General features: G+C 41.4%; 1 protein-coding gene across 3 annotated transcripts in view; it reads left to right on the forward strand.

The window, feature by feature from the left end:
- The window catches only part of REEP1 (receptor accessory protein 1), a 90,828-nt gene that overhangs the window by 35,734 nt on the left and 32,787 nt on the right, over positions 1–22,307 (forward strand). For 2 of the 3 annotated variants that reach the window (XM_075194053.1, XM_075194107.1), the window contains exons 3-6: positions 7,709–7,785; positions 8,550–8,670; positions 9,784–9,897; positions 14,382–14,544. In XM_075194053.1, coding sequence (XP_075050154.1) covers positions 7,709–7,785; positions 8,550–8,670; positions 9,784–9,897; positions 14,382–14,544 — 475 coding nt within the window. Of the gene's footprint in view, positions 1–7,708; positions 7,786–8,549; positions 8,671–9,783; positions 9,898–14,381; positions 14,545–20,748; positions 20,890–22,307 lie in introns of those variants that run through there. The other variant, XM_075194001.1, reaches the window with a different exon arrangement.

Below are 22,307 nucleotides of genomic sequence, written 5' to 3' on the forward strand. Positions count from 1 at the left end.
AGATGGAAAAATCTATTTAAACACCAAAGAGGAGCATGTTTTTCAGGGAAAAATCAAATGAATGTTTCTGGATGGGATGTCACTTAGAGATGCTCAAATTTGTTTCAAAGTGGTTCTAGAACCAGTTCTGCAAATTGAGCGTAAATGGCTAGATTGTATTTTTCTAATGGCTTTTCAATGCACATTTAGAACTCTGTAATGTTCTCTGTTCTAATAAAAAATACTATTAATTGCATCCATATAAGCAGTAATAGACAACATGTTGTAGTTTATTTTAACATCTTTTATTTTAATTGTGAACTCGAAATTCGTACTTCGAATCGCGAACCCAAATTAAACTGGCCCCAGAAATTCATAAGTGTACAGCAAGCAAGATTGAGGCTCTCCAACCAGCAACAAAAAAGTGGGTTTTTTGAATCTGGTTATAAAGGGTAAGGTAAGAAAAGAGAAAATAGGAAAAAAGACAGGAGAGGGCACAGTGTTGGTAAAAAGAAAAGTGGGAAAGATTAAAGAGGAAAGACAGAAGATAAGAAAAGGTAAGGGCTGGGACTCTGTAGTCACATACTGCTTGGTACAAGAGAACCATGGAGCCTATACCATGGGGTCCATGTCTCCTGAAATTTGGGGATGGTGTCGTTAAGGAGGGCTGTGATATACTCCTTAGACGAAATGTGCCATAATCTATTCACTAACTCCGACTTGGTTGGGGGAATGTGACTTTTTCCATACTCGAGCTATCAATAATTTACAGGCCTGACAAACATGGATTATCAAACAGTCAGTTTTTTTTACTTACAAATGGGGCAGCTTTATTGAGCGGAGTCCTTGGGGAGGTGAACAGTTGTGAGTTGATGGAGAAGGGTTAGAGCACTGTCCCAAAATGATTGAATAATGGGACATCCCCACCAGATATGTAGATAGGTATCCTGCCTTCCACAAGCTCTCCAGCATCTATTTGACTTGGCTGAGAAAATATAGTGGAGCTTGACCGGAACTAGGTACCATCTCGAATATACTTTATAGGCCGTTTCTTTAACACTCACATTAATAGAAGTTTTAGCCACACGTTTCTGAATTGCCAACCATCCCTCACCTCGCAGGGCCGCTTCAAGAACCCCCTCCCATGCCTCCTCATGTGGAGCCAAAGAGGGTGATTCTAGCATTAGGACGGAGCGATAAAGGACCGATATATTCCCCTGCAGCCCATTGAATAAATACAGTGGCGCTCAAAGAGTAATAGTTGAGTTTTTTAGTGTGTGTTTGGCAATAAATAAAGCTTGGAATCTGTAGGTATGCAAAATGTAGAGTTGATGGTAAACCATACCTCGCCGTAAGATTGACGAATGTAGAAGGGCCAGATTCACCCATTATATGGAAAAACGGTCTATTGTGCTAGATTTTCAGGGTATAATTATAGAATCTACATTACCTGGAGGGAACTATGGGTTCCTCCAAAGTGAAGTTAGTGGAGAAGGGTATAGAGCCGATTTAAAGAGGGCATTTCCCAAACCGAGAGAGTTAATGAGATCGAGGGACACTTATATGTTGAGGCAGGTCTGTGGGTCCTGGACAGCCAGGGTAAATAATGCACCGCGACATCCGGGCATATAGCGTTCTCAATATCCACCCACTTTTTCATACCTAGATTAATATGCCAAGAGGTCACGTGATGCAGTTGGGTGGCATAGTAATAGAAGGAGAGGAGTGGAAGACCCCCCTCGCCAATAGATTTTCCCAAGGTGGAATGCTTGAGTCTAGGCTTATTACTGCCCGAAATAAATCTTCACACTATCTACAGAGCCGCCAAGGTGGAAGGAGGAACCCGAACTGATAAAGTCTGAAACAAGTATAACAGGTGGGGTAAAATGTTCATCTTTACTGCATTGATCCGACCTGTCCAAGATATATATAGGGACTGTGTATATGTTCTAACAAGGGGAAGTACTTAAATCGGTACAGGTCAGAGTATTTTCTTGTAATCGGCACACCTATATAGCGAATGACCTGGGGACGCCATTGAAATTTAAAGGACTCCTCCAGATGCTCTCTACAGTTGGTAGATACATAGAACGCCGTGGCATCAGATTTAGTATTGTCCATCTTGTTATCGGACAACTGTTCACAGTGTGCGAGGTCGGACAGAAGGTTAAGAAGAGAGATCCAAGGGTTGGATAGCGTCAGTAGTACATCATCCGCAAACAGCGTTATCTGGTATTGAATTGTAGTGAATCGCTAGTAGCTCAATGCAAAGTCTGAATAACAGTGGCGAAAGGGTGAATAGAGTTTGAGACCTGACCCTGGAGATAGGGTTAATATACAGTGCCCTAATGGCTGTAAGAAATTTACACTTAAAGTCAAAATCCTGGCGAGTCGAAAACAGAAAGGGCCAAGAGACCCTATGAAACGCATTTTCGGCATCTAATGCTAAGACTCCCGATGGGAGATTTTGGACATTGATGTGATGAATAAGAGTGATAACCATGCGAGTATTGTCAGATACTTGTCTATTTCAGATAAACCCCACCTGATCAGGGTCCATCAATTTGGGCAGGACCCCATTTAGTCTATTGGTCAGAACCTTTGCATAGATCTTAAGATTAGTATTTAATAATGAAATTAGCCTATAGTTACAGCACAGTGTGTGATCCTTATCTGGTTTTGGAATGACAATGATTCTTGAAGAGTTGGTGTCTGGATAAAAAACTTTACCATTAAGAATATGATTGAAGAGCTGTACCAACCTGGGAAGAAGCACTGAGCAAAGATTTTATAGTAATTTATTGTATATCCATCGGGACCTGGTGCCTTAGAGGGCTTAGGAGAGCTAAGATATCACGATCTGCCTCCTGCAGCTCCTGTTTGCCTAAAGCTATGTTGGTGTTTCTGAATACATTTAGTCTGCAGTACCACCATGCCACCAAAGGGGCTACTGTGAGCTTGAACTGTTTCCCTTCCTGCGGAGCTAAGCTTGTTTTCTCAGGATGATTCACACCTGCCACTACTTCCGAGGCTCTTCACAGTGCTGCCGTGTCCGAGGCTCCTCACAGTGCTGCAGTGTCCGAGGCTCCTCACAGTGCTAAATAGAAATATGGGGGATCTGCGCTTCCCACGTGAGAGATGGGCAGCCAGGGGAACAAAACAGAGGAGATGGTCTCAACCATAATAATAATATGCAAAATCATGTGCACAGTCCAGGCCTTCAGATATATTTACTGAACCTAAGTTCTCCAAGAAGTGTGCCCAGTCCGAGCCTTCCTCCAAGTCATGTGCTCTGTCCGAGTCCTTTTTTGCCGTCCCAGTTGGGGATCCTTGTTCTCGACCTAAACCCCACCCCAAGGTTCCGGTTACCCCATCATTTAAAGTTGCAAAAACTGCTGACTCTGCTTCCGGTGTTGAATTTCCACCACCTACCTTTAACGGGGACAATTAAATACCCTTGTAAGATTTTGTATATCTTTCTATCAGTAATCGACCTTCTGGATACCAATCAAAAGTGAGTGTTTACTTTACAGGCAAATTCCATTATTGAGACCTAAGATCCTATTCTGTCAGATTTGGGACTTTTTACTGAAGCAGTGTTCAAAGATTTTGTCAATCCTACTCCTAGTACTTCTTCTTTGCCACTTTCCGCATCTCAAGCTACTCCATCTGTGAGATTGTCTTTTGCCTCATTCCATTTCCAGCAACCCTCTAAAACCCGTAAAAAGAAAGGTAATAAGAAGAGGAGGAGTGGGGCTTCAGGATCTTTGCATTCCTTAGACGAAGTCTTCTCCAACAGGACCCCAATTCTAGACTACGACTCTGATTTCTTTGACCAACCCTAAGCTCCCGGTTTGATGGGCATCTGGAATCCGCCCTTTAAAAGGGGGGTACTGTTACGATCTGCCTCCTGCAGCTCCTGTTTGCCAGGAGCTATGTTGGTATTTCTGGATACATTTAGCCTGCAGTACCACCATGCCACCAAAGGGGCCACTGTGGCGCATGAACTGTTTCCCTTTCTGCTGAGCTAAGCCCTTTTTCTCATGATGATTCATACCTGCCACTACTCCTTATAACCTTGCCTCGCCCAGCAGTCTGGGCCAGAACATCAGGTCACTCAACCTGATAGGAAGCTCCTGGTTATTCTTACCTGTGTTTTTGCTGTTCATTCCACTACAGCTCATAATCTATCTGGTTCCTGAGTTATACACCTGTGTGGATCTCTGTGTTTCTGCTCTCTACAGCTCATTGCTTCTCAGTGTAACCTGTTCAGGTTAGTCGTCTCACCAGCTTTTCACAGGTATCCAACCCTGCAATACGCAGGCTACTCATCTCACCACCTTCATATAGGTATCCGACCCTGCAATCCACAGGCTACTCATCTGACCACCTCTTCCAGAGGTAGCCAACCCTGCAACCCGCAGGCTACTCATCTCACCACCTCTTCCAGAGGTGTCCACCCTGCAACCCGCTGACTACTGCATCTCTCCATAGCTTTACAGTATTCCCTATTCCGCTGTTAAGAACTGTGGTTATATTACTGCCTTATCAGTTATTGCATCCTGAACCTGTATTACCTATGTTTCTAATAAACCACTTTGTTCACCTACTTTCTCTCCATGGTCTTGCCTTGGGAACCCTGACATAAGAGCAAGCTCTATCTCCTCTTCTGAGACTTCATCACATAGAACTGAGGCCTTAGCTTGACTAAGTTGAGGGAGGTTACACAAAGCTAGATAGGCTTTGGAATCTGGAACGTGTGAGTGGACATCCTCAGAGTGGGGCTAGTTGTATAGTTGATTGTAAAAGTCACAGAATATTTTGTTGATGCCCCTGGGGTCATAGATCAAAGAGCCTCCATTGCTCTGGATCGCTGGAATTGACTGCGTGGCCCTCTTGGATTTCAATTTATTAGCCAACAAAGTGTCGGACTTGTTGCTTTTCTCGTAGAACCTTTGTTCTAACCAGCGGAGGTTTCTCGCAGTCTTTTCCACCTTCAAGTTGTGCAATTCTCCCCGATGCTGAGATAGCTGTCCAAGAACCTGCTTGGAAAAAGTGCATTTATGAATCTGTTTCAACCCCTGGGTGCGTGAGGAAAGGGAATCGATCTGCTCCATCAGCTGTTTTTTCCGATAGAAGACATATTCAATGATCTCTTCTCTCACCACCGCCTTGTGCGCCTCCTATACTGTTGAGAACTGAACTTCAGAATTTGTGTTAAGGTCAAAATAATCTTTAATCTTGTTAGTAACCAGTTCTTTGAACTGGGGAATCTTAAGAAGCGTTTCGTTTATACTCCAGGAGGACCTGCCTCCACGAGCGACATTTAGAAGTTCAATGGCCGAGTGATCCGACCAGTGGTTAGTGGGAATAGAGGTCAACCGCAGGGAGGAAATAAGGGAGGCATAAGGACATAAGTTCAACCGGCGGGATTAACTGAGCGGTCCAGTGCATATGAAAAACAGTATTAAAATCACCCAGTAAAAGAACCTTACCAGTTTGATTAATAGAAAGTGCATTAAAAAAAGGATTGAAAAAAGCGGAGTGGCCAGTGTTAGGCGTGTAGACATTTGTCAACGTGTTATCATGGGGGCCAATTTTGCCTGGAAGAATGAGGGAGCGGTCCTCTAAATCACCTATGACCTTGGAAACCACGAGGGGTACTGTACCATGCACTAATATGGCAACACCTTTGAGCTTAGTAGCAATTATTAGCTGATTAGCATAATGAACCGATTTAAAACACTTGGAGGACAGTGAAGGATTATTGGCTCTCTTCAAGTGAGTCTCTTGTAAAAAAAGAAATTGGATCAGCTTTGTGCTTTGAGATATAGGTATAGAGAAGGGAGCGCTTCATTGGGGTGTTCAAGCCCCTAGCATTAATGGATAGGAATTTAAAAGACATGGCTCAGTATGAAAAAATATGATCCTGTTAGAATATGACCAGAAACAGATGGCTAAATTTTAAGACCCAAAACTAGAATACAATGGGAGCTAGGATATTAGGATTAAAAAGAGTAGGAACGGGAAGGAGGGTAAGGGTAAGAAAAGGAAGAAGTAGGGTCAATAAAGTGAATGGATGGGGGCGCCCCAAGGACCGGGGGGTCTTCACTCAGTAGGAGCCCAAACAAGAAGGCTCTTGGTCAGGATTGGTATCTACACAAAGGGTCTCAAAAGTATGTTATAAAGAAATAATATGCAGGTAATCCCTATTTGAGGGGAGGCGTGAGATGAAATGACAGGTGGGAAGGCGAATGCCATCCAGAGCCTAAGAGCTTGAGAGGGAGAGTCACCCGTAAAACAAGTACAAAAACCATGAAATTCTGAATTTAACATGCATTATAAAAGCCTTTTAATGCTCTTAGTTCAAAAAAATAATGTAAGCAAACAGACCTCTGATCATAAACTAGTTGCCTACAATATTCACAAGCATGTTTTGTGAAATGTGATGGAGTCCTAGGGGAGCAATAATTAAATACATAGGTACTTTTGTTAAGTTGAACGTAAATTGCATTCTTGCCGTATGATACACTCTTCTACATCTGATTATTTCGGAAATAGTGCTTTGTGTGCATGCTCAGAAGCGTATTATACACTGAAAATGCAAATTGTGTTCAACTCATCATGAGCCACATGGTGCACTATGCTGCAGGGAAGCTTTGAGAACACGCTAGGTACAAGGTTTTCTTTACACTTTTCATTTGTATGGTCTTTCAGTTCCCATGTGTATTAGTGCTAAGATTGTCTGTTCCTCTAGTATATAAAGGTGATATTGTTTATACTATACAGAGCATCAGTTAGACATAAACATGACTAGAAAACAGCATGGTTATAAGTTACAACAAAGAAGAAGTATAATGATGTCATGAGTTGGGGTTTATGCCATTGTGCTGGGCTTTGTTATTCATATCACACCTACAGGGAAATCAGGCAGAACAAACTTAGCAAAGAAGAGCGACTCGCAATTTATTGTAGGCAACATACTTCATAAATCACAGCTTCTTCAGTGTTAGAAGTTACACACCCCCACCCCCTGGGCTCCCCAACCACCTAACTGAGACCTTTCCTAAATTACTGAGTTATGGACCACACAGACCACTGGCCACGCAGCTAGCACTCCATAACCACTCCTGTTTAATTATGCAATGTAGAGGAGATGGGAGGTCTTAGGACAGCCCAGGATTTTTGGAGGCAACAAAGGACAGCAGAAGCCCAGGACATTTGGGTGTTCTATCATTAGTGTTTAATAATGTACTTCATTTAAAGTACTTTTCATACACAGTAGAATAATTGTAAGCCTTCAATTCTATCTTAAAATAAGTATCCGTACTCCCCAATAGTCTTCATTTTCCCGGTAAAGTCCAGATTCTCAAGACCCAAAAGTGCTAGGCATCAAACTTTGGGCTATGGACTTGATAAACTGTGGCCATGGCTGGGCGGATGTAAAGCAAGGTGTCTGAATATCAATATTTTCCTAAACATTTCTTCCTGAAATGATAATACACAGTGTACTTGTATTAAACATATAGGTAATGTCCCATATGTGAATAAAACGTGATCATCTGAGATGTTCCTGGAAACCGTGGCTTTCAGGGTCCACACCGGACAGTTCCTATTTATAACATTATTTTCGGTAGATCTGAACAGCAAACCTGAGTGAAAATTATGTAACGCTACAAAAGTAAAAGACTGATTTCTTAACTCCTTTTCCCTTTTTATTTTTTACCAGGTAAAGTGGATGATGTACTGGATCATATTTGCACTTTTCATGACTTTAGAAACATTTACAGATCTCTTTCTGTGTTGGTAAGTATATAGTAATATAATTCTGCCGTTTTCTGTGTGCATATATATATATAGCTAAGTGCAGTGCTCCCCGAACAGGTCTGGGTATAGAGGGACACAAGACTTTTTGTAGAAACACATTTTCTTATATTTATAAACACACGCATGCACTTTAAGTTGTGCCTTATGATAATTTAGACGCAAAATTAAGATTACCGTGATTCTGGCGTAAGTGCCACAATCACACTAGTCTGCATAGGCGTAAGCTCACGTCCCACTAGGCAGCAGTAACACTCATTATGAAACGCTGCTCAGGGAGCACCAGTGAAGACTTTCCCCTTACACAAACTGGTTTTACTGTTCACCGGCGAATGCAGAAAGTGAAATGCGCGTGTGTGGCTAAAGTCTGCACATGCACGTAGTATTTGACCTGGCGGGGAGGGATCAAGCAAAACCTTTCCAGCTTCACTGGACCCCATAGGAACAGACAAAATGACGCCATATGGATGTTGTTAGTTTGCAACAAAAAGCAATGCTTTTATCTGCTTGATAAATAACCAAGTTGACAGTCCCCAGACAGTAGGGGTTATTGCTTTGATCTAATGCTAATGTTGTACAATTATCTCATTCCTTGACGTGTCACTGTTGTCTCACTTGTACATTTCAGAAACAATAATACAATAACATTTGTTTCCATTGTTTCATTGTGGGACATTCTCTTTTTTTGAATCAAATTATTTATTGTCCTTATATGGTTGGTTTTAAATATACTCTGTATCTCCTAGGTTTCCATTTTACTATGAGCTAAAAATAGCGTTTGTGGCCTGGTTGCTGTCTCCTTACACGAAAGGATCTAGCCTTCTGTATCGGAAATTTGTGCACCCCACATTATCCTCAAAAGAAAAGGTACATTCAGTTCAGACATTGTGTTGTTCATATTTCATTTGTTTGAAATTATATGTTCACCTATTAAATGTAAAAGCTTCATAGGGTCTTTTTTTAATCAATCTACCTATATTCAATCATTGGTTAAATACACTCTCTAGTATAATGTATCTAAAGTGAGCAGAATTTGACCAAAACACTCATACTGCTTTGGTTCGAGAGGCGCTCTATGGGGACGAAAGGTATGATTTAGTAAGAGATGCATACTGATTATAATGTGCGTTTGTTTTAAAACGCACGTAAATCTGCTATACGTAAGCTCAAATTCAACAAGGAGCAGATGTGAAGATACGTGTGGGTGAAGAATACGGGTGGAGGTCTGCTCTTGTCTACTACACAAGACACTGCAGGGTACATCCAATACCTATGTGGAATATAAACTCACAAAACAACGCACAGAAAATTAAAACAAAACTTTTCAATTAATGTTCTACTTTAATAAGATAGTTATTAATGACAAAATATTAAAATATGAAAAAAGTGGGTGTTTTTCTAAATTTATTTTTTTCCATAAATTACATTTATTAGTATGTAATGTCTACTGTGCATAAAATACATTTTTACAGATGCTCCTGACTGCAAACTCATGTTGTAGCAGGCATACTAGACTATCATCACTAGTAGTCTGCACTTAGACTAGACCTGTAGTTGGAGCAAGAGATACAGCTGGAAACAAGTACCTGAGAAATTCCCAGAGCGTGAATCGCACGCTGCTGTGTGCGCTTAATATTGGCCTTCCCCTACTGTACAGTGACTACGTGCATACGCCCAGGAGTCGGATGTTGCTGCATTCTAGGGTGTATTGTCCAGTTCTGGACATGTGCAGAGTGATTTTGTAGAGTATATGCACACAAAAAAAACAGCTGTTTATGTCCCTTATGAATCAAGCCCTGTATCTGCCATGAACATATATATATATATATTTATTTTTTTACACGCTTAAGGGGTATTTCAAATTTACAAAGGTTAATAGAAATGCCACAAATGTATGGATATATAGAACATTTTGCACAGTACTTTGGTCCCATATTGTGAGTCTACATATTGTGCGCTTTCTCTTTTTGTTGTTTTTAGGAAATTGACGAGTGTCTCATCCAGGCAAAGGATCGCAGTTATGATGCTCTGGTCCACTTCGGGAAGAGAGGTCTCAATGTAGCTGCTACCGCTGCGGTTACAGCGGCGGCCAAGGTAAGTGCATGGGCGCTCTGAGCACACTGAGGCTGCTTGACGACCATCTGAGCTGGCTTGTGGACAAAAGGTTAATGTCATCATGTGACTCTCAACAACTAAGACCTGGGGGTAAATGTATCAAGCTGAGAGTTTTCTGGTGGGTTTGAAAAACCAATCAGATTCTAGCAATCATTTGTTTAGTGCATTCTAAAAAGTGATAGCTACAATCTGATTGGTTGATATAGGCAACATCTCCACTTTTCAAACCCGCTGAATATCTCTCAGCTTGACACATTTACCCCCAGATGTCTTCTGTGTATTCAGACAGTGAGCCCTAATCTGTAAGATTGTTTATACATCATTGCTCTGGGAGTGGCTGAGGAGTGAGGACTGAGTGGGGAGATTATGTAGCATTGTATCAGAACTGAGAACTAAATAATGTGCTATGCACCATAACAGCCGACAGGCAAGTTGTAACCATTAGATTGTAAGCTCTCACGAACAGGGTCCTCTCTTCTTGTCTGTTCCCACCTCATCCACCAGTGTGTCCTTGTATCCTGTCTCTTGCATGTTCTGTACGACACTTATTTCTTATATACCTTACATTTAATATTGTTTTATGTTGAATCTCATGCTGATTTTGCATGTATGTTTCTTGAATGTCCTGCATTTTGCCTGTTGGTCGTCCATGTCTTTGTACTTTGTAATGTACCATACTTCCCTACTGTACGCTGCTGAAGAATTGTGAGCGCTATATAACGAAATGATAAAAGTTTCATTCTTATGCTGCACATACCTTGGTGGAACAGTTGCACAGAGTCAATACTCTGGCAGAATGGTGATATAAATAAACCCAGGTCCCCAGATCCCCAGAGTCCTCATATTTACTACAAGTTAACCCGTGCATGATACTCATGCATTCTAGTCAAATCAAGCTACTTAAGGTCTTAAAAAGGTTCTTGTCATGCATTTGGGCCTAGCCCAGGCCTCCTCAGGGGAAGAGCGTTAGTTCCCAACGCAAGCGCCCTTTTTAATGTGTGTTCATGAGGTAAAATTACCATTAACTCGTAAATTTAGCCTTTACTACCCCTCCCACGGGGGGAAGGGGGGATGATGGAAGTTAACTGACTTGACTATTCTAATTTTTTTGTCAAATAATGTCAGTATACCAAATTTCAGGTCAATTGGATGAGCCCTTTCTGAGAAAATAGTTTTTTCCACACATACACACACACTAACGCACGCCTCTACACATGTGTGTTCATGAGGTAAAATTACCTCACGAAAATGAGTTTGACCCCTACCAAATTTCAGCCCTTTTTGAATTTTTTTTCCCACACACACTAAGAATTTAGTAGGTCAGTGTATAACTCTGCCCAGCAGGTGGCGCTGCAACTTGGTTTTTTTTTTTCACACACACACAGACGCCACTAAGCATTTATATATTAGATCTTATCTCCAATACTCCAGCAGCGTTTTACATTTTGTTGATGTATTTGGTCTGGAAGTGAAAGTGATAGATATGAAATGACTCTGCAATATTCTGTGGTCCTGGTCCTGGTCAAGGCCTTGCTGGTGTCGCTTGTTGAAGCAATGCTGAATTTCATTTGCAGTTCGATGAGATAAAGTAATGAAACAAAGTTTGTCTTATCTTCCGCACTTTGTGTCGCTGCGATCACCAAGGTCACAGCTGCAACCGTTCCACTCTCCTCATCCCACTCACCTACAAACTGAGCGGATGTCGATGATCCCGCTGAATGACCTATTTACCTACCCGGTGGAAACGGGCCGAGTGAGAAAGGAGAGCAGAGTGCAGCTTGGGATCGTTAGACTCATTGAGGGTCTTTTTAGCTTTGGGTGACATTATCATGTAAACAGAAGAGCCAGTAAGAAGTGCCGTACCCTATATTACATTTGCATGTAACCAATTAAGAACATTTCAAGCAAGTAACAGCCAGTAAATATTTATGTAGTTGTGACCTTCACAGAATACAAATAAAGCACTTTTAGACAGTTCTGATGATGCAGAATATTATTTCTAAGTTATTCAGTGCATGCTGACATATTTCTTTGACAGCATGTCTCAGATTCCAAATCATTTATTTGGAAAAATTAATAAACTGCCCCGTCAGTATAAATTTATCCTACAATAGACTTCTCCTTCATCTCATGAGGACACTTTTTAAAAAAATAGACTTTTACAGCAAAGAACAGAGAGAAGTCGCCCATTATACAATGGTCTAACTCCCCTCACCTTCCCATGGCAGTAATCTGACCTTAATTCACTGACGGTAAAATTCACTATCGTTAACTAATCGAATTATTGGAGAAAGATCATGACGGAGGCTCCTGTCTGTGAAATCTGGGATCAGCACCAAATACCGTATATCTCTCACATATTATAAGTAGGGGTTTCTCAGAAGTGCGCAGGTTCCGGACATCGGAAACATCAGGAGAAATTATTGCTTTTCCACTTTTAGCATCGCGCTTTTCATTCATAATTAACTTCCACTGATTCCATGCACAGCAGTCAATGTTTTCAATGATCTATTTATATATCATTTTTATACCAGAATTTAATTAGTGTACATTATGTGGTTAGATGCAGCGTGTTCATTATGTGGTTAGCTGTAACGTGTACATTATGTGGTTAGAAGCAGTGTGTACAGTATGTGGTTAGATGTAGAGTGTACAGTATGTGGTTAGATGCAGTGTGTACAGTATGTGGTTAGATGCAGCGTGTACATTATGTGGTTAGATGCATCGTGTACATTATGTGGTTAGAAGCAGTGTGTACAGTATGTGGTTAGATGCAGCGTGTAGAGTATGTGGTTAGATGCAGCGTGTACAGTATGTGGTTAGATGCAGCGTGTACATTATGTGGTTAGATGTATCGTGTACATTATGTGGTTAGATGCAGCGTGTACATTATGTGGTTAGATGCGGCGCGTACATTATGTGGTTAGATGCGGCGTGTACATTATGTGGTTAGATGCAGTGTGTACATTATGTGGTTAGATGCAGCGTGTACAGTATGTGGTTAGATGTAACGTGTACATTATGTGGTTAGATGCAGTGTGTAGAGTATGTGGTTAGATGCATCGTGTACATTATGTGGTTAGAAGCAGTGTGTACAGTATGTGGTTAGATGCAGCGTGTACATTATGTGGTTAGATGCAGCGTGTACATTATGTGGTTAGAAGCAGTGTGTACAGTATGTGGTTAGATGCAGCGTGTACATTATGTGGTTAGATGCATTGTGTACATTATGTGGTTAGATGCAGTGTGTACATTATGTGGTTAGATGCAGCGTGTACATTATGTGGTTAGATGCAGGGTGTACATTATGTGGTTAGCTGTAGCGTGTACAGTATGTGGTTAGATGTAGCGTGTACATTATGTGGTTAGATGCAGTGTGTACATTATGTGGTTAGATGCAGCGTGTACATTATGTGGTTAGAAGCAGTGTGTACATTATGTGGTTAGATGCAGCGTGTACATTATGTGGTTAGATGCAGCGTGTACAGTATGTGGTTAGATGTAACGTGTACAGTATGTGGTTAGATGCAGCGTGTACAGTATGTGGTTAGATGCAGCGTGTACAGTATGTGGTTAGAAGCAGTGTGTACATTATGTGGTTAGATGCAGCGTGTACATTATGTGGTTAGATGCAGCGTGTACAGTATGTGGTTAGAAGCAGCGTGTACAGTATGTGGTTAGATGCAGTGTGTACATTATGTGGTTAGATGCAGTGTGTACATTATGTGGTTAGATGTAGCGTGTACATTATGTGGTTAGATGCAGCGTGTACAGTATGTGGTTAGATGTAGTGTGTGCATTATGTGGTTAGATGTAATGCGTACATTATGTGGTTAGATGTAGATTGTACAGTATGTGGTTAGATGTAACGTGTACAGTATGTGGTTAGATGCAGCGTGTACATTATGTGGTTAGATGCAGCGTGTACATTATGTGGTTAGATGTAGCGTGTACAGTATGTGGTTAGATGCAGCGTGTACATTATGTGGTTAGATGCAGCATGTACAGTATGTGGTTAGATGCAGCGTGTACAGTATGTGGTTAGATGCAGCGTGTACAGTATGTGGTTAGATGTAGAGTGTACAGTATGTGGTTAGATGTAGAGAGTACAGTATGTGGTTAGATGTAGAGTGTACAGTATGTGGTTAGATGTAGCGTGTACAGTATGTGGTTAGATGTAGAGTGTACATTATGTGGTTAGCTGTAACGTGTACAGTATGTGGTTAGATGCAGCGTGTACAGTATGTGGTTAGATGTAGCGTGTACATTATGTGGTTAGATGCAGCGTGTACATTATGTGGTTATATGCAGCGTGTACAGTATGTGGTTAGATGCAGCGTGTACATTATGTGGTTATATGCAGCGTGTACATTATGTATTAGTGATGATTACAGTATGTTCCCCGTTTCAGGGTAAAATTGTTAATCTTTATCTGAACAATTCCGTCTTTTTCCCTCACCCAGGGGCAGGGGGCGCTGTCAGAAAGACTGCGGAGTTTCAGCATGCAGGATTTATCAAGTATTCGTAGTGACAGCCCCTCAGCATCTCCACTCATAGCGCGGGCCGCAGGCAAAGCAACCAAGTCTAAGCTATCTCGGAGCGCGACACAGGGCAGCGAATCCTCAGGTTGGTGCAGATATGAACTTGTCTCTTGTCCTATCACCTTCCCACCTACCATCTTCCGTATCAATCAACCACTCACGTATCACGCTGACTTCAGTCATAGGCTCACTTTACACATTCTGGTTTTTATTTTATTTTTCTGTCTATTGTACATTGATAACTTACTATTTGCATATTATAAGGGTCAGATAGTGGCAGTAATATGAGGCTGCGGGGATATGAGGGGGGGCAATTTATATAAATCTAGGTCTGGCCACAGCACAAGGTATTTGTATTGTGAGAGAACATATATAATTCAAGGGCTTTGAGAGAAGGTGAAAGGATTATGTGACAGAGACAAAAAGAATGGCAGCCTCTTGAGTGGTGAGCTCTCAAAGCACATTATCATAATTACCAATTCTCTCTGAGTATCTGGCAGACTCCCAAAATAGCAGGTTAGAGCCTGGCAATCTACCTGAAGCCACAATAAGAAGCTGTGAGCGTCGGCACCCAGCGTAATGACGTGATTAGAGCCATAGCGCTCTACCCAGCTCTGTGTGATGACGCAGATTGCAGCATGGCATTGGGTAATACCACCCAAGGCTTTATGGAGCTCCTGCCTTCATCACTGAACAGTTAAAGAACTATAAACTCATCTCTAGATATTTTCATGCAATAAATATAAAGATAAATGACAAAATGAAGTTTAGAGTTCCTTTAATATATCTGTCACCAAATTCTTACCCATTGACTTAACTGTATGGCCTTGTCTGTGCTAGAGAAGAAACAAAGATGGACGCTGTTTTGCTCACGTTGCTGTCATATCACTTTTGGAGACTACAAAGTAAGGAAAGGCCTGACTTTCTACAAAATACCCCAGAGTGCAATGGGTGTATTATGTGCACATAGATATAAATATCCTGTTCTATGACAATACACATTAATAGTGTCAGCACTGTACACACTGAGTGAGGACAGGGGACTGTTTGTTAGACAGCTGACTGTATGTGTCACTGTCCCAGAGGACAAATGCTGTGTCTTCTACTCACATGTGATCATTACTGATATTCATGTGAACGCTGCTATAATCATTCTTCATCGGGAGTTCCTAACATTTCTCATCTAGAGCCTAAATTACGTCTGTTAATGAACTGTATTATATACTATTCAATTGCTTTTCTGTTGTCTAAAAAAAAAAAAATATATTAAAATATAACAAAAACTATTTTTATTATTTTTACTACATTTTATTTATAACGTGCCAACATATTTCGCTGTACATTGAAGGGAACGTGATACAAATACATCTCTGTGCAGCTACAGTTGGTGTGGGACAGCTTGACCGATGACAGACGGTGGGGGGGCGAGATTTGCAGAAAATACCCCATTAAACCATATTTATTCCTTTCTCTATACAATTCGTGCCCTTGAATAAGTGCTTTAAATGTGTATCCCCTTCTGTATCCCCCACCATTGGTGGCTCTCCCGATCAGAAGTGCGGTTGTAAAGCATTTTATGGCCTGGACTGTCCAGATAGGAAATATCCTGCCCCCTTCTAGGAAATAACAGCAGGGATTCTGGGAAGTGAGTCCCACCGAGCACTAATTATAACGGGGGTATTCAATCGACGGCGTGATCGCCGAAAATCGAGCGCTCGAAAAATATTACCATTAATACAGTAATTACTCGCTGAATTTCAGCTCGCAGCTCCCTGAGCTGCGAGCTGAAATCCAGCGAGTAAATTACCGTATTAACGGTTTTTACGCGCAGATTACCGTATTAACGGTTTTTACGCGCAGATTACCGTATTAACGGATATATATTACGAGCGCTCGATTTTCGGCGATCCCGCCGTCAATTGAATACCCCCCTAATAATTATTCATATTATCATTATTACTATTGTTGCTCATGTACGGCATCACAGTACTCCTCAGATCCGGATATTGTGGAAATCAGGGCATACATAAAACAGGAACGTACAGTAGATACAATACAAACAGACATGAAAATAAAGTATGCACATGTCTTCTCGTGAGAGAGGACTTGCAATTATTGGAAAAGAACAGGTTGTCCAAACATGTCATGGGAGAAGTCCTTAATAGTTTACTAGCTGGTAGTATACAATAAGTCTACAAAGAGAGGGGCGCTATATAAATAGCTGATGATGATGATGAAAGAGAGGACCATAGGACCAGTGTTGGACTGGGGCATGAAGGGCCCACCGGGAAACTGCAACGCTAGGGGCCCACCAGAGGGGGTGTGGCCAGCCATCATAGAGGCGAGACCAGACACTAGAGGGGGAGTGGTCAGCCCACGAAGGACAGCTAGCACCATATTGTAGTATATAAAGAATGCAGTGTGTGTATAAAGAGTACACAGTCTTGACCTGCCCCTTAGATTGGGCAGAACAGTCACCAAAAATCGGGATTGTCCCACTAGACCAGGCTTGGCTAACCTGTGGCACTCCAGGTGTTCTAGCACCAGGAGTGTCTGCAAAATCTTGAAACTGTCATTCTATAAACCTTGTCTCTAGATGATGACAGAAGAAAATAAATGGTAGTGACCATCTTTCTTTTAAATCAACTTAATTGTCATGTCTTCTTTACATTGCACAAAATACCACTTTCATTGAAAGAAGCTACCTGCTTCCAGAGGTACATGACGAGGTATGAACAAACCTATTCCAGCATCAATACCGAATACTTTTTCAAGAGAGTTTGCTGCATACTTCACCAAATCAAAGCCATAAATGGCAGACTATAAATGAAGCAGGATGAATATAAATGTTAAAATGATAGCTGTAATTTTGTTTATGCAAACAAGAACTGTGCACTAAAATTACAGGGAAATAAGGATCTGCATTATAAATCAAACGAATCCTGGATTTGGAGCATCCCTATAATAAAGTAATGAGTGAGGACAGCTTTAATTCAAAAGACTACTTACTTTGCAATTAGACAGACATACATAAAGAACGGCGTTGAGCTCTCCCACAGTTTCACTGCCACTAAGTTGGTTATTACAGATAGAGCCGCGTCTGGGCTCTCTGCACCTGCGTGTGGTTACACAGAGTCTCCCTGCCGCCATCGCAGCAAGTGTTGGTCTGTTCTGTAAGCTCCGCCCTAACAACGAAGGGGGCAGAGCTTAATCGCGGTGGAGCCTACCGGTGGTTAGCCAGGCTGCCCGGCAGGCCAGTCCGAGGCTGCATAGGACCCAGTCTAAATGTTTTTTTGATCCAATTTTTATGAACCCCTGGTGTAAAATATCATATATATCTTATATATAAGTGAAAAGCGTACAAACAGATGGCTCGTCACACGGGTTTCAGCAGAACCACATAAGGTTTATTCAGTTGTCAGGATGGATAAACAGTCATGGCTGTGTCTTCAGCAAACAAATGAAGCATTCACAACAATAAACATAATCCTAACTAATAACTAGTCACTGGCCACTTTTTTGCACCAGTCTCTCACCTACAACACAATATATCCTCCTCCCCAGCACTACTCTAGCTGACTCCTTGATTGCTTAAACCCAGGTGCTCAACCTGGTATCCTGTGGTGTGTGTGTGTGTGTGTGTGTGTATGTGTGTTTGTTCAGATTTAACCCTTCCTGCACCTATAGGCTGTGGTTTCCCAGGGGAACCACCACTCTTTCCTCTAGTAGAAGGTGACAAAGTATCCCAATTGCCACAATATATATATATATATATATATATATATATATATATATATATATATATATATTATATGCATGTACTACACAACACTAACCGCTTCCAGGAACGTAGATTTATATGTAATGTATACTGCTAGTTGGAATCAAGTAATGACACACCAGTTTACAACTATCAGGGGCTTAAGGTGGATTTGTCATCCTGTATAAAACCATTTTAGTGTATTTAAAGCAAAAAAATAAGGAATCATTCATCTGTCTTTGTGGTAGCATGGAATTTCTGTCATTACATTTGTATTATCCTCGTGAAGGCTATAGTAGCAGGAGACAGGGGATATAGGTCAGGTACCAAGAATAATGATTAGTTAGGTCTTACTTTGTTACTGTCTGTTGATAAGTCCAGATAACAATAAAGGCTCACAATGCTGATAGCATTGCCCATATTGCGGAAATATTCACAAAAGGGGACAAGTTTTGGTTTACTTATTCTTTGTGCCGTTGACTTGGATCTGGCACACACAGCTACATCTTGTTCGATGTTATTGCTTTCTTCCAGCCTGAGAGTGCCATAATAATTTGTACTATCTTGTAATCAAGCAATCTGTTTAAGTAGCTGAAGCATTAGATCTCCTCTGCATTGCAGAGACAGGGTGGTCATGACATTACGGGAGGAAGGAGGCTGTGCTATTTTCTATCTTTAGTGGTTTTTATTACATATATAGTATATTCATGACATGCAGCTCATTCACTCTGTAGGAGCTATAAATATAAACGAGGCACAAGATGCCTCATTCCTCAGGTCCTAGTGAATTGACGAGCTGCATTCTCGTGAATATTGTTTCAATGCACAATATGGGTATCTCTTCCATTTTTCACACATTACAACCATTTTGTCCACAGACATTACAACGACACCGTCTTCCTCACTTAGGCTCTCCAAAATCTCTTCCCACTGATACTTGCCCACTCTGTCTCCTGTCATCCCAAAGCCCATGTCTAGGAGCTGCAACTGGTGTCGCCGTTACCCCCAACGCTGAACAACTGTGTTCTGCATTATTAGGGAATTGTACAAACATACTTTCCTCCGTCCTGTATCATGTCTCCTAATGCATTGATGGCCAGTTATGTGTACACACTTTGCCACATAAATATCATGTCTCCTAAGGAGGATAGCCCTGATACATTGATGGTCAGTTATGTGTACACACTTTGTCATATAGGTATCATGTCTCTTAAGTAGGATAGCCCTGATGTATTGATGGTCAGATGTGTGTACACACTTTGCCATATAGGTATCATGTTTCCTAAGGAGGATAGCCCTGATACATTGATGGTCAGTTATGTGTACACACTTTGTCATATAGGTATCATGTCTCTTAAGTAGGATAGCCCTGATGTATTGATGGTCAGTTATGTGTACACACTTTGCCATATAGGTATCATGTCTCCTAAGGGGGATAGCCCTGATGCATTGATGGTCAGTTATGTGTACACACTTTGCCATATAGGTATCATGTCTCCTAAGGAGGATAGCCTGATGCATTGATGGTCAGATGTGTCTACACACTTTGCCACATAAATATCATGTCTCCTAAGGAGGATAGCCCTGATGCATTAATGGTCAGATGTGTGTACACACTTTGCCATATAGGTATCATGTCCCTTAAGTAGGATAGCCCTGATGTATTGCTGGTCACCAGTGTTCTCCCCAGAAAATTTTTACAGCCGGGTGCCATTAAGAAGTAGCTTAGTGGGAGCAGTGTAATACTTTGCAATAATATTGATAAATGTTGAAGGCTATTGCCCACACCTGTCAGGACTGGTCAGACTGGTGGTCAGTGGTCTAACACACACAAGAGCCGGATGGCAAGTAAAACTAGCCGGGTGGAGCACCCGGGAAATAGGTGCTAGGGAAAACACTGGTCAGTTGTGTGTACTTTGTTAGATATTTACTGTGTCTCCTAAGGAGGATTGTCCTAATGTATTGATGATGAGTTGTGTGTGCACACTTTATCACATAGGTAATATATCTTCATTGTAGAACTGTACGATTTGTGGGGAGAATATTGCCTACACTTTAGGCTTTTTCCTGGCAGGCCTGTCATGAAACAAACAAAGGCAGTTGTCTCAGACACCAGAATTTTGGGGATCAGCAAATTTGAGTTTGATTTTGCAAAGAATTGGTACATATTCTATAATTGATATTATAGTTAATAAAATTACAATATTCTTCATATTGTTCGGTGCCTAAATACAAAATGCCTTTTGCTGATTTATTATATGTCAGGGTACCATATCACTTAATGCCTCTAGCAGCGGAATAATTGGACCCATCGCCGTACCCAGCCTTCTGGTACTGGTCATTTTGTTTCCTTTAGAGGCCTGGGCACAACACAAATTATCACATGTTCACACAAAAGATTAACTTTCATTATGGAGGCTGCAAAATGAACACTTACATAATAAACAAAGGAAATAAAAGAAATATAATTTCCACTTAAGTTATTGTGTATACTAAAGTGCACAAATATGATGTTGGTCCTTTCTACAGTGTGCGCGTGCTGTTCTGCTCGAAAAATTCTACAAGGTGAGTGTAACAGGTCCACCCAGCACCTCTGTGCTAACAGCCGTGGATTTGCTTTCAGTGGACTGATAATAATTTAATAATAATGTTCTGTGTGCCTAGAATTAGTTACAGTAAGGAGTGTGACCCTATCCTCTGCCAGACCATGCTGCACTTAATTTCTAACCTAGCGCCTAGTAGCTATCATTAGAGCTGTTCTACATTGAGATGCGCGATGCTTACACCGTGGTTTTTCCTGCATGAGTGTTTTTCAGTGTGTTGTAGAGGAGATCATCATGATATATTTGCAAGTTGCAAATGTTTGTCTTACAAAGTTAGTTATATAGCACCACTGGCTTCCCAACACTTTATAAATGTAGAAGAATATGGCACAGGGAGTAAGATGTAACGCAGGGATAAATATACAAGTGCATCAGCCGACAACATGGAAGCATGGAGCTAACAGGCTAAGATGTTTTATTGGAAAACAAACAGAAACAGTAGTGGCCTGAAACACAATTGCCAGGATGCAGAACCGGGGTCGTAGGCTTTTGATTACTTTGCTCAGCAGGGGCTGCTCAAAGAGGAAATTACAAAGGTTGGATGCTAGGTGGATATTAGAAGATAAGGACCAGCATATGGAAAGGGTTTTAAGCATGATAGACCATTGTAACCCTTGTTTGCTTATGTGCGTTATGGTAGTGTGTTCTGCAGAGCTCCTACATTATATTACTCTTAGGTCAACCACGCGGCTGTAGCTCAATCTCTCCCACCTCGGGATCCTTTAGGTTAAAATTGACAGACGAGTGTCCTTGCACATTCTCTGCTTCTCAAATCATCTCCCTCTGATGTGGAACTCTTCCACGTCACCCACTGTTATGCCTTTGGGATGTTATGTCATATTGGTGTTTGCATATAAATTTCAGAGTTGTTCTCCAGCTCAAAATTGATTGCCCCTCCCCACGTCGTATTTATGCCCCCTCAATGATATTAAATTATATTTACTTAACCAGGGATCCATTGCTGACTAAGCAGTGTATAGAGGAGCGTTTACCAGTTTGCATAGCGTATCTTGCATATGCACCCATGTAGATTTGCTTCATTACACCAGCCTGCTTCTGGAGAGCCTGGAAGGGGGTGTTATAACATAGGCCAGTAAGGGCGTGTTGCAAATAGATGGAGACTGAGAAATGTATACACGCCTGAGAAAGCCGTATTATATGCAGGTAGTCGGGTATAAATAGTGTATGAGGGTGATGGCCGTCTCTGGCACTAGTGAACCGCTTTCTATTGGCTGCTTATGATTGCACTGCTGAAGCTCATTGGTGCTTTCTTCATCACTCGGGCATATATTATGCTTTTGTGTGTAAGCAATTTGTTCTTTATTTTTTATACACGAGAAGGGGAGTTGTTTCCGCTGTATTAGACTTTATTGATGTCTGCTAATGAATCCGCAAGTGGGAAGTAAGTGTCTGTGACCAGGGCCGGATTAACACGAGGTCTAACTGGGCTATAGCCCAGGGGCCTCGGGCATCCAGGGGGCCCTT

This window comes from Mixophyes fleayi, chromosome 1 (assembly GCF_038048845.1).
Source record: "Mixophyes fleayi isolate aMixFle1 chromosome 1, aMixFle1.hap1, whole genome shotgun sequence".
Taxonomy (NCBI): Eukaryota; Metazoa; Chordata; class Amphibia; order Anura; family Limnodynastidae; genus Mixophyes; species Mixophyes fleayi.